The 14977-nt window shown below is 49.3% G+C and overlaps 1 protein-coding gene across 3 annotated transcripts in view; it reads left to right on the top strand.

The window, feature by feature from the left end:
• The window catches only part of Cit (citron rho-interacting serine/threonine kinase), a 158408-nt gene that overhangs the window by 85974 nt on the left and 57457 nt on the right, over window positions 1–14977 (top strand). For all 3 annotated transcript variants that reach the window (XM_032886607.1, XM_032886606.1, XM_032886608.1), the window contains exons 14-21: window positions 171–221; window positions 884–937; window positions 2862–3002; window positions 4720–4845; window positions 7861–7956; window positions 12101–12217; window positions 13127–13236; window positions 14175–14349. In XM_032886607.1, the coding sequence (XP_032742498.1) occupies window positions 171–221; window positions 884–937; window positions 2862–3002; window positions 4720–4845; window positions 7861–7956; window positions 12101–12217; window positions 13127–13236; window positions 14175–14349 (870 nt within the window). The remainder of the gene's footprint in view (window positions 1–170; window positions 222–883; window positions 938–2861; window positions 3003–4719; window positions 4846–7860; window positions 7957–12100; window positions 12218–13126; window positions 13237–14174; window positions 14350–14977) is intronic.

Raw genomic sequence — 14977 nt, 5'->3', positions numbered from 1 at the left:
GAGTGTAGGTTGGAGACACAGTGAGATTCTATAGAAAACGCCCATCTTTATTTAAGGCTGATACCATTCTTACTGTTTGTTGTGGTTTTGGTCTCGGAGGCCAAGGAAGTACAGCAGACAGTGGCAGTGGGTTGCTGAGATTTCCCAATATGCTCTCTTTTCACTCACAGGCTAAGGACCCAGGGAAGCCTGAAGTGGGAGAATGTTCCAGACTGGAGAAGGTGCGTCTTCTGCAACGGGGTGTATTATCTGCGACAACTTGTACTTAGAGATAGTTGTAATATTATTAGTGACTGCTTATCACATAAGAATACTTTTCTAGTGGCGATATATTTATTTTCGTTTTATTTTGGTGAGGGGCAGTAAATGCAAGTATGCACTATGCTGAACTTCATGCCCCTACTGTAGTGGCTTTTGGGTGACTATGTCAACCTTTAGCTGTGGTTCTAAAAGAGAAGACATATTTCTTTTTTTAAAGAGAGTTCCATGTAGACCAGGCTAGTCCCATGGTCACTGTATAGTTGAGTCTGACCTATACTGCTCTTTCTGATTCTGTCATCCAAGTGCTGGGATTCAGGCACACACACACACACACACACACACACGTGCACACGTGCATGTGCGCACACACACAAACACACAGTTCTACTTCCTCACAGTAACACATAAACCCAGACCCTTGGTACCATTGTTATTGTGTTCATATATGTTGACAGTCCTACGTGGACAGTCCATACCACAGCTTGCCTTGGGATGGGCCCATGCTTCTCTGACAGGTGAATGTTCTTTCAATGCTAGCAAATTCTAGAAAACAAACCGCAGAGGCTCCTGGAGCCTCTGCAGGTGCTGATGCGTCCGTTTTCTCTCCCGGCTTCCATCACAGATCAATGCTGAGCAGCAGCTGAAGATCCAGGAGCTCCAGGAGAAGCTGGAGAAGGTAAGTCTGGGTGATGGGGCTCCCCCATCTATATACCTCCCTGCCTCACCCTGGAGCAGTAAAGAAGACAGAGGCCAGGTTAGTCACCAGCACCACAGACAAAGGGTGCATCCATCAAAAACATCAGGGTTCTGTGTTTAGGTTTTCATTTGGAGGCCATGTCTGCAGTGTTTGTTTCTAAAAACCGAACTTGCTTGAGACTCTGGGACAGAAGCTCACCAGTCTTCCCATTTTGCATACTTGTTGGGGAAGTCTGGTTTGTCCTCTACCAGGACCCTGAAAGATTCCTTCTGGGGCGAGGACTCTGCTGTCATGATGTGATTGTGTGTCAGGGAGACGGAGGTGTGGGCAGTTTGTGCTAATGGCCCTGCTGCTGTAGTACTTTCCAGACACTGGTGGGCATGCTTTAGCTTTACCAAGGAACAATTGAAAAACAAGAAAGCTGGGGTTGGGAATTTAGCTCAGTGGTAGAGCGCTTGCCTAGGAAGCGCAAGGCCCTGGGTTCGGTCCCCAGCGCCGAAAAAATGAACCAAAAAAAAAAAAAGAAAAACAAGAAAGCTTTTATCTGGGGCTGGAGAGATGGCTCAGTGGTTAAGAGCCCTGGCTGCTCTTCCAGAGGTCCTGAGTTCAATTCCCAGCAACCACATGGTGGCTCACAACTGCCTCTGACTGCAAGATATGGTGCCCTCACATGCAGGCAGAACACCAATGCACATAAAGTAAAAATAAGTAAAAATGTAAACCCCATATACTTAACAGTGTGCAAAGTGGGGTTTGAGGTATATATTCAGCTGTGATGTGATCAGGCCATTAGCATCTCAGTCACATCTCCCCCCAGCAAGGGGGTGGAGGGGTCGTGGCCGACCTAGTTTTCTGCATCAAGTCACCTGTGCAGGGCTGAAAAAGGGCAGCTTTGGCTTCCGTTTGAAAAGTACTCTGAAACCAGAGCAATGGTGTGGCAGCTCCGTCTGTCCGCGTACCTGGACATCACGTCCCTGGGAAGTTTTTAACCATTCGCCACTGAAAGTCAAGCCCCCGTCAATGCATTTCTCAAAACAAAACAAAAAAAAAATCCCACTTTGCCATGTTTCAGGGTCCACTGTCTCCCATGGGGCACATGGCAGGTCTCAGACTCTCAGTGTTTTACTGTTGTTTCCACTTTGTTATTTTACCAGAGTCTTGCTATGTAGCCCAGGCTGGCACCAAGTCTATTCTCTTCCTCTTAGATGCTGCCCGCCATCACAGGCCTGTACCAGCTAACCGACTGCACTTGTTAAAATCTCAGTTCAATAATATGTATGAGGGTGCTGTGTATGTGTCTTCCTATGTGCCATGAACATATTACACAGGATCATTGTGATTTGTCTCATAAATTCAGATGCCGCCCACAGTACTGTAAAAAGCTGTAGTGCAGGTTAGACCAAAATAAAAGTTAATAAATGACAAAAATAAGAGGCTTAGCCTCCTCTCCTTCTGTCTGTGTCATCGCTTGTCACAGACGCCAAGGTCGTTACAGTCTTTGAAGGGTCATAGGTCATATCCTAGCTCGAGTCTTACCTTACTCTCTTACTGTGGTGGTTTCCACATTCCCCACAGGAAGAACAGTCAGGAAGTAGGTTAACTCTGGGTATGCCAGCTCTTTGACACCTTTCCTTTGCTCCTGTGTTTATCATTACGCTGGATAGACAAAGGACTTTTTGGTCACCCCGAGAAAGGGAAGCACATCATTGGTAACTATGAGACTAGTTCCAAATTCAGCGAGATTAGAAAACAGCGCACCCAACACACAAAACATGCAATAAATGAACGCTGGAAACTGGATCCCATGTGGTCGGCGTCTCCCGCTTTTTCTGTGTTTTTGTCTTTTCTTCTCCTTCGTAAACACACGTAGACATCTGTGTTCTGCCCCCCTCTCTCCCGTCAGGCTGTAAAAGCCAGCACCGAGGCCACAGAGCTCCTGCAGAACATCCGGCAGGCAAAGGAGCGAGCCGAGAGGGAGCTGGAGAAGCTGCACAACCGGGAAGATTCTTCCGAAGGCATCAAAAAGAAACTGGTGGAAGCCGAGGTGAGCGGGGCCCTCCCTCAGCCTCACCTGAGCTTGACCCTGGTTGTTCCAAGGTAAAGAACCTGCTCCTGTCTGACCTCCTTCCCTCTGAAGATCCCTGTGCAGGCGGCAGGCCTGGAAGCCTGTCTCCGCAGCTCCAAGGCGACGGCTGATGGATGGATGTGTTGTCCAGCCCGTTTCCCTCTGGCCTCCGGAGCAATCCGGTGACTTTGTATTTTCTCTAGGCTCTCTGGCTGCTGCTCCAAGGTTTTGTCTTCTCCCTTTTTTTGCTGTTTCTAACACAATGCAGATCTAACCCATCTGGTCTCCTCGACTTCACCTGTTTCCTGTGGCAGTGACTCTGGGCCTGTGTTCTGGGCCCTGTCCCCATGAGATTCTTTTGTTGTTGTTGTTGTTGAAATCATTTATATAATTATACTGAAAACACGACTTGCTTTTCACTGTCAAACTTAAACAGTGCAGACAAATAGGCGTATGGGGTGAGATGTCTCTCCCCGTCTCTGCCTCTCTGCTGCCCTCCCTCTGTGTCTGTTTCACACAGTGGACTGTAACACATTCAGTTTCACTGTCCTGTCTGTCCCTGGGTCTTCCCACTTCCCCACCGCAGTGTGCATGTGACCCCGCCTGTACGTGGCTGTCTGGGGTCTGACCTCACCCACCTTCCTGTGTTTCCTGCTGTGGTCCTGAAATCCCGAGTATGTGTGTGAACAGTGTCTCAAGTTCAGAGTGGCCCCAATGCTGTCCCCGGAAACTACCTCCTTTAGTTTCTCTGTGGCGGTCGAGCCCCCCGCTGTTCTTCTGGTGGCTGCCCCAGCCTTGAAACCTTGGCCTCATCTCTTGCCTCTGTGTTGCTGTTAGTGAGTTGGGGAGCCCTGTAAACATAAGAGAGCTGACTCTTCCTTGCCCTCCGCTTCTGTATCTTCCTCACGGGCTGGACCCCTTTCCCTCTCCGACGAAGTAGCTTCTTGATCTCCAGCTCCAGATCTTTCTTCCTCCCTGCCTAACTCACATAGTGTAAGATTCATGGACCCCCAAGTACTCCTGTCCCACCCCAAGTCTTTTAAGGGTGTCTCTGTATTAGATGTACCCTGAGCTCTATGGGGCAGCCGTTTGACCCCCCAGTTGGCTGACTGCTTTTCTCTCGATCTTCCCCACCCTACACAGCGGTCCGTCTAGGCTTTCCTTAGAGCTCCTGTTGGGTTCTGACCAAGCCTGTTTCCCCTGAGCTCCCTTTATGTGCGTGACTGTTGTGTGTATGAATGGCCTCCTGCACCCTATTCCCTACCCCTCCTCACTCCAAGCCACCCTGCGATGTCTCGCCTGAGCCCATCCCCACCTAACACCCCCAACACCTAAACTGTGCAGCTAAATGTCCCCCTTGTGTCCCCCACTCCTACCGTGTGTGTTTATTTGTGGTTTGTCATGTCTTTTCCAAGGGCAGTGTGTCGTCTTCCTCTGTATTCCACACGGTGCCTAGTGTGGTACTTTGCAGATAGTAGGTGCTTGGTAAATATTTGAATGAATGAATGCACTCTTGTAATCCGCACAGCCGAGCACCCGAATTCTAGAGCGGTCGCCTTCGCCGTTGCGTCAGGTGCCCAGGATTTTCCCTTCCTGACTCTCGTGTCCGCCTCTTGAGGGCTCTGTCCCTCGGTGCAGGTGCTATGCCCACAGCGGTTGCTCCATTAAAACTCTCTGATTGATTCACGACCCACAGGAACGCCGCCACTCCCTGGAGAACAAGGTAAAGAGACTAGAGACCATGGAGCGTAGAGAGAACAGACTGAAGGATGACATCCAGACAAAGTCCGAACAGATCCAGCAGATGGCTGATAAAATTCTGGTGAGCAGGAACCAAGGATGCAAAGTGCAAAGCTAAGAGGTTACAGGTCTCACAGGGAAGGGGGCAAGAAGGCTCGCACGCCATCCCGTGGGGGTGTCACTGAGTAGGTGGATGGAGAGCAGTGGTGTCAGAGACACCTGTGGAGCGGTGTGGATGAGCCAGGCCTGGACAGCTTAGCACCAGTGACAGAACCACTGCAGTTTCTCAGTCTGCTCTTGCCCGGCATCTTAAAAAACAGAACCGGGCCTTTGTCACGCCCTCCTCTCAGCAGAGTTTTGCTTGGCTGGTAACTCGGCAAAACCAGTGCAGAAAGCTTTTGGGACTTTAGACATCTACAGCCCAGACCCTGATTCTCACTCTCAAAAACGAAAGAAGTGAGCCACGGGCTGATTTCCTCAGGGCAGTATCTGTCTCGGGCGCTGTGCTGCTGCTGACGGAGGCGGTGCCCTTGCCTCATGGTCTCAGCTGGAGCTTCTCTTCTCAGGGCTGCTGCATTCAGTCTGTCTTTGGCACTGATGACCAAATTGACTGAATGAAGGGAAGTTGGCAGAAGCGTTAGCTTAAGTCCCCGACACAGGGTAAAGGACTGCCTTCGAGCTCTGCTCCCAAAGTCAGGAGTTTGGTGTTGTGGTTGAGAGGCTCAGGGGTGGTTTGTAAGTCAAGCACAATTCCCCTGCTGTCCCCGCAGAGGGAGATGGGGGTGTCACTTCTGGGAAGTGGGATACCCATGGGCGTGTGGCCTCAGGGACAGCTGACTTACAGGTTTGCACAGTATTTACACCTCATAGATGACTCTGTGTCTCTTCACAAATGTTAAGGTTGTTCTTGAGCAAATTCCTAAGAGAGGGATTGGTTAAATTGTTTCCCTTTGCCATCCAGTCTTTATATTTATGTGCGTATGTGTGTGTGTCCGCACACAAAGGCAAATGTGGTTGTCTCTTCTCTTCCGATCTCTTGTTCTGTCTTCAAAATCTCTTCCGCTGTTATTAAGCATGTGAGTTTTACTGTGAGAAAGACAAATGCTGACACTGTTACCCTTTACCTGGTTAACAAGCGACTAACAAAAGGTTTAACTCTTTCGTGGTTCCAGAGTGTTTCTTTACTTAATGGTGATGTGTTCATTCATTCATTCAACAAATATTTAATGAGCTTCTACTATGCGCCAGGTCCTGTTCCAGGAGCTGGAAATGTAGCAGTGAGCAGGAAGAGCTGCTCTAATACTTATAGAAAAAAGATACATTAAAAAAAATAACAACAACAACAAAGACAAAAACCACCCAGTAGTGAGGTGTGAGTGACCCGGCCCTGCATTGTAGAAACCGTCCCTGTGGTTGTCAGGCCCAGCTGTCTGAGTGGTGGGCTTTCCCTTGAACCAGTTTGTAGGTTTCTATCCCCTTTTCTGTGCCACTGTATGAGGACTGAACCCATGAAAAGATGATTAGCAGGTGACTTGTAACCAACCAGAAAAGCAAAATTTCTTTATCCGAATATACCTTGTCAGCCTGCCCAAGTGCCTCTGTGCGTGGCTGTCTGTGTCCTTGTTTTAACAGAATGTGCCTCTCGCTCAAGGGCCGTGTTCTCAGGCTGCAGAGCACAGGGGACGTGGGCCAAGAATGGTCCTTCACACTGTCCCAGGACAGAGACACTGTGACAGGTCCCAAATGTGCTTGCTCTTCCGATAAGGAATTTCAAAATGTGTTAGCGGGGCCCTCAATCAATCAAAGGAGTCTTTGCCTCAGGTCCTTTAGTGAACGTGCTCAAAGCCTGTAAAATGTTTTTATTAATTAGACTCCTGTTTATGTCCAATTTCCGGAGAGCACATCTGGTGGACTGCACTGGGCTTTGTGCACCTGCTCCTAAGACCAAACATTTAAACGCCAAGCGTGAGCCTGCAGGACTGTGGTTTCCGAAGCTTCAGGCTGTAACATTTTTTTGTGAGCACGTGACTCTCAGAAGCTCCCCCACCCCCTGTTTTGTGGACATATCCCACATAATTTCCTCATTTAGAATTCTCCATCACTGTTTCCACTTCACAGGAAACGTTCAAATAGTGTGAAAGAAGAGAACTTGGGGATACCGACCTCCTGTGACCTCTGGTGTGAGAAATTACCCAGTGGGCCCAGGTTCTGTGTCTGTGGTTTGGGTGCCTACATCTCATTGGATGCCGACTTTCGTAAAGGGCCGGTTTCTACCACACAGGCGAATGAATTGCTGTACTTTTCAAATGAATCCCACTTTTGTTTAAAGACAGAAATAGCAAGAGAGCCTTCAGCTCTAGCTGTTCACGTAACCCCAGCTTCTCTCCTCCACACGCGTGTAGGAAGGCGTTTCCGTGGTCACTGCCCATGTCCAGTGTTCACATGCCCACATTCCAGCCATTTACGCTAACCTTTCGTACTTGCTAATCGTAGTCGCTTTCCCCTTTGGCGAGGGTTCTTGAGCAATGCTTACTGAACGGGGAAGACGCCCAGTACTGCTTATCTCCATAATAAACCAAAACCCCTTTTCTTATTCAAGACTGATGAACCTCAGCACCGTAAATAGCCGGAGGCTTAGGACAGTGGTCAGGGTCTTTGTGCCGTTTGTTACCTTTATTTCCATGTGAAGTCAAGCTGCTGCCTCTGTCCTGACCTGTCACACCAACGCATGTCCAGTCCCAGCCTCACAGCCCACCGGCTGAGTGTGCGTGTGTGTGTGTGTGCGTGTGTGTATGTGTGTGTGTGTGTGTGTGTGTGTGTGTGTGTGTGTGTGTGTGTGTGTGTGTCTGTGCGTGTGTGTCTGTGCTCGTGTGTGTCTGTCTGTGTCTGTGTGTGCACTCGCTCTTGGAGTTGGGAGAGCCAGGACCACATGGTGGCGCTGCTTTCCTTCCCAAGAGCCTTAGTCTAGTGTTGCAGGAGCAGCGGCTTCCTGTCGCCTGCAGCGTCTATGGAGTTGCATTCCCTGTGAGTGTCTCATGCTTGGGTTGGCACCCTTCCCCGACCCATCATGCCTGACTGACTGCTCTTTTGTATTCAGGAGCTGGAGGAGAAGCATCGGGAGGCTCAGGTCTCAGCTCAACACCTAGAAGTACACCTGAAGCAGAAGGAACAGCACTACGAGGAAAAGATCAAAGTAAATCCACCCCTCAGTGTCGTCTGACCTCCCTGCACAGCTCACGTGCAGCTTCTCTGCCACCCTGGGCTTCCGGGCTTGGCACTTGCTAGAGCAAAGGGCCGACCAGCATGGCGGCTGCACTTACTGCTCGACATAAGACTGTCAAGTCCGGAGCTTAAACTATCCTTCGTTCTATATCGTGGTTCTGTCCCCCCCTTTTTATTTTGAAGTTAGTTTTTAAACCACTGTGATTCGGGGCATGATTTGTTTAGATTTGGCTTTGTTTACCACATTCCAGATTCTTGGCTTTTCATTTTCTTTCCACATCTCTGAATTGGTCAGGTACCCTTTCCTTTGTTTAAAGTACGTCCTTAGAAACTTAAATTTTGTGTGAAGATCTAGGGTTGTTTTGAAAATATGTTTGTTTTACCCTCACTTTCAAGTTTTGCCTATTTTTTTACTTACACACACACACACACACACACACACACACACACACACACACGTATGTGAGTTTGGCATGTGCATGTGAGTGCAGTGCCCAGGGAGGCCAGAAGAGGGCACTGAATCCCCTGGAGCCCGAGTTACTGGTGATTGTGAGCTGACTCGTGCTGGGAATCCACCTCAGGTCCTGGCACTCTTAACCACGGGGCCATCTGTACAGTTCCTTAGGCTCAGTCTTTAGAAATGGCATGTATTTATGGTACAAAACACTGACATCTGTTACGACATTTTTTTATACATCCATCTCTTACTTGGTTCACATCTCTGATATTACCCTCTCTTGCGTCTGTCCCTCCTTGTTGGTTCTCTTCTCCCTCTCAGAGTCTTTCTTCCACTCTTCTGTTACATATTTCCTTTGTGAACGTGCATTTTAGGTCAGTGAATTTGTTGTATGTATAATTTCCCCCACCTCCCTCACAATTTTTTTTAAACATTATCTGAGAATTTGATACTTGCAATGCATTCTGGTCATTTTTCACCCCTGCTTTCCCCCAACTCCCTCTGTACTCACACTCACACTCACATTCACACGGCAGCCTCATTCTTAGGGGCACCACATTCTTCACTGGTTTTTCCAGGGCTCTGTGGCTGTCCCTCCACTGTCCTTTGACTTTTATTTTGAAGCCATGTGTAAGTCTTAGACTTTTATTTTGAAGTCATGTGTAAGTCTTACTGTTACCTTCTTAACCTAAGCTTTTCCCCCTTAGTGTTTTCCTCAGCCTAATCCTCCTAGGTCTTTCTGTGAGCTGTTGGGATGCCTATTCCGCTTGAAATTTATGAAGTGTGGAGTCCTTCGGCACATTTTCACTCTACCCAGGGAATTAGTGTTTGGTTTATTTCGAGTGTTATTTCTCCATCTCTTGCCTTTTTTGCCACTTTGAGAACTTGAGTATACTTGTGCTCGGTCTCCTGGAATCCCCTCTCCCATGCTTCCCTTTCCTCCATCTCTCTGTGCTATGTCCACTGCCTTGCCTTCCATTTTGCTAACTCTCTCTTAACTGTGTCTAAATGTGGACCAATACAGTCTACTGAGGTTTTAATGTCAGGGGTTTGTTTTATTTCTGGGAGGACACTGTCTGTCTCACTCCCGAGTTTACTAAGTTATGGAAGATGATCTGAAAGACGATTTTCAGTTGTACGTATTTATCTTCACGTCTGTCTGTCAGTTCAAGAACTGCAGTAGGCACTGCTGTCTGATAATGGCTGTTTCTTTTTTTAAGATTTATTTATTTGTTATAAGTACACTGTGGCTGTCTTCAGACACACCAGAAGAGGGCGTCAGATACCATTACAGATGGTTGTGAGCCACCATGTGGTTGCTGGGAATTGAACTCAGGACCTCTGGAAGAGCAGTCAGTGCTCTTAACCACTGAGCCATCTCTCCAGCCCTAATGGATGTTTTTGAAGATTGGCTTTTCACCCTCTCTCACATCGCATCTGTACCCTTTCGTCTTGTTTGTCAGGCTGCCCATCTTCTTTGGAAAATCATCAATGGAAGCATTGATTCTGTCTTCTCAAGTTGCTTTTTAAGGCTGTGGAGCCTGAAGCTTAAGTTCATTCAGCAAGCGTCTCCAGTTAGGAACAGCTTTGAACCAGCTCTGCTTGGTTGTTGGTCTGAAATATTTGAATTCTCTTGTCAACCTCCCCACCCCTACCCCCACCCCCATCCCCTGAGAACTGAGCCTCGCTCCTTGCACATGACTTTGGTCATTATATCCTATGTGATTTCTTCCCTGACCAGATGTTTTAATTTGGGGTTTGTACTGGCTTCCAGGCTTTCATGTTTGGAGTGAGACTTTATATGGTAGTCTCCTAGCCCAAGGACGTGATGATGGCAACCCCTGTGGAATCTACTGTGTGGTTTGCAAGAGGATATGGAAGTGCCTGTCAAAGGCGTGTTCTGTCTTATGTCTCTGCCCCACCCCCATCTTTGTGATCCTCTTCCTGCCGGTCGGATCCTATCAACGCTGAGATCCTTCCATTCTGGGCGAAGGCTTGATCCTTCTGGTCCACGAGGTCTGCTTTAGAGCAGTCATCTTGACCACGCCTTCCCTTGTATTCACACCCTGAAGAGAAGGAGGCCTCCCGAGACTGGGCTTTGTGTGTGTTATGAGGCCTCTATCCCTCTGGCTAGACAGAACTTTGACGTTCAGACCCTGGGGAATGTTCAGCAAAAGCTGTTTCCTCTGCCTTCTCTACTGGGATCCACACAGACACCCGCTTGTTAACCTTTCTGTATTATGTTCTGGTTCCAGCTTGTCTAAGGCCGTCTCTGTCGTGGCTTTGGTCGTACCCTGGATCCACTGTGTTCTTGCTCGTAATTTTAGAACCACCCTCAGAAACCCAACAGAGCGGTCACTTCATCATCCCGCTGAACGCTCCGCTCCTCGTGACCCCTCTCAACCTTCCGCTCCCCACGAGCGTTAGCGCTTTCTCCCCTCACCAGTCAGTTCTAGTTTAAAGCCGTCTTTGAAATTTGTTCCGTTCTTTCTTCTGTGGACCCCTTCCCTGCTGGCTGCCTCTTTTTTTAGCAGTGATGTCCCGAGAAACTGAAAAGGGCCCCTCACAATAGGCATTGTGGGGAAGGCATATTTCAGATCCCATCTGTGACCCCAATTCTGGTAGCTTTATTCCCAGTCTCCTCTTGTTCTGGATGGCAGTGGGTGTCGTTCGCAAAGGCAAAACGAGTTCTTTGTGAGGAGGAGCATAGGCTCTGGCTTGGTCAAAGGCTCAAGGGACTTCAATATCTTCTTTCCTCTCCATCCCTTGGGGTTTTGGCGACTGGGAGGGCCAAGTGCCTCATGGAACATTAGTTCAAGCTGGTGTTTGGTGACACCATTACCCTGTTATTTTCCCTCTTTAGGAATAGAAGGTGCTCACGGTAGCAGTGAGAGCCTGGAGAACACAGCCTTTCTCTCTTCCTGGGAACAGTGTCTTTTTCCAGGGACTTTTCATCCTGGTTACATCAGAGGAAAAGAGCCACCTTTCCCCTCCCTTATATCATCTTCCCCACCCACACACTGCTGGGCAGTATCTTCTTATCCCTGGCTGTGTCGGAACATCAGCCTCAGTCACCCAGACTCACCCTGGCCCTTCAGCTCCTCTCCTCCTGAGATGCATGGCCTGTCAGCATCCAGAATTCACTTTGTACAAATTAGGAGCAAGGCATGTTCCGAAAACTACTGGTGTATTGGCTAAGAAATACACCCCCAGGTAACGTAACGTTCTCAGATGCAACAAGCTTCACTCTACAGGACTAGGTGCTGACACATATCCTCTCTCTCTCTCTCTCTCTCTCTCTCTCTCTCTCTCTCTCTCTCTCTCTCTGTGTGTGTGTGTGTGTGTGTGTCTGTCTCTCTCCTCCCTCTCCCTCTCTCGTACACACACTAGTTTTTGGAGCGGCTGACTTGACAGTAGGCCCCTCATTCATGGTCTCCTAAGTTTTGTCCCTTGGCAGCCGCGCTTACACCCGCCCCTCTGTTGGGGATTCACCTTCTCTTGGAGTCTGGAGGCTCTGGTCCTCTCCTGCCTCTCTTCCTCCTCTCCTGCCTCTCTTCTTCCTCTCCTGCCTCTCTTCCTCCTCTGCTGCCTCTCTTTTTCCTCTCCCTGCTCCCCCAGTGTAGCTTCCTGGGATATTCACATCTTAATGTCTCCATAGGTGTTGGACAATCAGATAAAGAAGGACTTGGCCGACAAGGAGAGCCTAGAGACCATGATGCAGAGGCACGAAGAGGAGGCCCACGAGAAGGGCAAGATCCTCAGCGAGCAGAAGGCGGTGGGTATTAAGGCCTGCCACGCCCCCTTCCCAGGAGGGGCTTATGGTTAACACGATCTCCCCGTGACAGCAAGCGAGGTTTACAGGTTCCAGGAAGCTTCCTCGGAAACAGCTTCCTGTCCCACAAAAACGATCAGTAGCGGATTTATGAAACTAGACAGCTGACTGCTGCAGAACGCCTCTGGACAGCGCCCAGTGGTTGCCCTCAGTCACCCACGTCGCTCTCTGTTTTAAATTTTCTAGTTTCTCTCCCTTCCAACTTAAACTTGCTGGGCATGGGACTGGTCTGTGATGCTTGTAAATCTGTGTTGTCCTGGACGCCCACCGGGGCACTCTGCCCCAGAATTCACAAGAGAGGGACTGGGCGTTTAGCTCAGTGCTCAGCACTTGCCTTGCATGAACAAGGATGCTGGGTTCGGTGTCCTTGTCCTCGTCCTCCAGTTTCCCTAAGGGAGGGTCCTGTTCTCCTTGTACTTTAGCCAGCATCCACCCTCCTTCACCCTCAGCCCCTGCTGTTTAACGAGTTAGGAAAACGTGAATGTAGAGGGATACGTTATATATGCACCTGTATGTTATATATGTACCTGTGTGTTCAAGTTGGAAGCTCCTTAAGGCCCAGGTTACAGACAGAGGACACTGGGGTGTAGAGAGGCCTCCCCTGAGGCCCTGCTGTGTGTTTTTGACACAGGCCGCTCAGTGAGAAGACCCTGGTTTCAGTTGGAAAAAGAACTGAGGGCCATCCACTGAGCCACTAGTGACACCTGTGACCTTCAGGGCACAGCCTGGTGGCTCCTCTACTGCCTCTGGCCAACCTGTGGATTTCTAAGGAGATTTTCAGTTCAGCTCCCAAGGCCCACCTTAGCCCCTCTGTCATGTGACTGTTGACGTGTAAGGTGTCTCCCGTTTCAGATGATCAACGCAATGGATTCCAAGATCAGATCCCTGGAGCAGAGGATTGTGGAGCTGTCAGAAGCCAACAAGCTTGCGGCAAACAGCAGTCTCTTCACCCAGAGGAACATGTAAGCGCACTTCCCGCACTTGGCCACCTACGCCGGCACAGAAAGTCTGTCCTTCTGTCTGATGGACCTCCCAACTGGTCCAGTCACGTGCACGCATCGGCTCAGCCTTCCTGTGCACGCCTGTGTAGTTTACTGTCCTCTGAAGGCTTTTAATCCTCCATAGCCCCCCTTTGAGTCTGTTACTCTGAAGTATAAGCCTCTACCTACAGACCACAGAGAAGTTTCCTGAGGCTAACGAGCGAGGCTGGTTAGTTTGGTTGGAGGGAAGCTGCTGCCCCTCTTCCCCATCCTGAGCTGCTCTTAGTCGGCAGGAGGTGACCTACTCCTGTGCACCCAGCTTTCTGTTGTGTATTCTGCTGGAAGGAGCTATGTCTGGGGGTGGGGGCTCGGCAAGAATGGCCGGGTTCATACCTCTTCCTGCTAGAGGATTACATTCCTCAGGAATGTTCATCCCTTTAGAGATCTGTGAACACATTCCCATCTTAACGTGAACCAGTTGGATAAGAGCTGCTCTGAGGTCTCAGGGTCTAGGCTTTGATACTTGTTGCAGTTGGTGGAATGGAGTCCCCCCAGAATTCTATAAAGATCCAGATTCTTTTCCTTGATGGCTGTCTTTTACAGAGCATGCGTTATAATCTCTGAGGAGGGCACCTCTACTCAAAGGAGACCTCTTGCTTCTCTGTAAACAGGCTTAAAAGAGAAAAATGAAAAGGTCTGCCAAAGAATTGACATGGTAGCATCTGTTGCTTGACCTTACTTAATTCAAGGCGAAGGACTGAAAAGGTCCCAGGCTCCTTATCAGGGTGGGGCTAACCTTGGGATGCCTACAGCCCACTCACTGAAGATGTACCTTCTCACTCCATGTCTGTCTGTTATCCCAAGGAAACATGTTTACCTCTGGTAATTCTCTTTGGATACCCCCACCCCACCCCTACCAGGAAGGCCCAGGAAGAGATGATCTCAGAACTCAGGCAGCAGAAATTTTACCTGGAGACCCAGGCCGGGAAGCTGGAGGCCCAGAACCGAAAACTGGAAGAGCAACTAGAGAAGATCAGCCACCAAGATCACAGTGACAAGAATCGGCTGCTGGAGCTGGAGACAAGGTTGAGAGAGGTGAGGGCGAGGGGTGGTCCCTGGAGAGGTTTGGTGGGAGGAGGGGGTGGTAATCCAGTCCTGGAGCCAGCCATCTTCCAAGGGTAAGCCAGCACACAGTGGAGGCCTTGTGCATGGTGACTAAGAGTAGAGACTGGGCCACATGGTTTCGGGTTTGAATTCACCTCTATTCATTACTCTTAGAAAATAGTGTTCTATGTATGCAAATGCATATTTACACACACCACAGCATGCCTGTGGCAGGCAGAGGACAACGTTTGGGTGTTTGGTTTTCTCCTACCATTAGGCTCTGGAGGTCAAACTCGGGTTGTTCAGGCTTGGCTGCAAGCCCTTTAACCTGTTGAGCCCTCATGCTGGCCCTGTAGCTTTATGCTCATAACTACTAAATCCATGCTTCAGTCTCATCTGGGAAGTGTCCGTGGTGATGTGTCTCCCTTTTAAGGCTATTCGGGGGCCATGCGGATTGATGCGTCTGTCTGACAGTTATGAGTCGGCAGGTTAATGAGGACCATGAGATGTACTACAGCAAGGGCCTGGCTACAGACCTACAACTGAGGCAGAGGCATCCTAACGACAGGAAATTAAAAGACAGCCAGGCAAACGTTTGCTTGATGGAGGGAACCTGGGC

This window comes from Rattus rattus, chromosome 16 (assembly GCF_011064425.1).
Source record: "Rattus rattus isolate New Zealand chromosome 16, Rrattus_CSIRO_v1, whole genome shotgun sequence".
Lineage (NCBI taxonomy): Eukaryota > Metazoa > Chordata > Mammalia > Rodentia > Muridae > Rattus > Rattus rattus.
The sequence above is the reverse complement of the archived record's forward strand: the minus strand, read 5'-3'. Positions and strand labels throughout refer to the sequence as shown.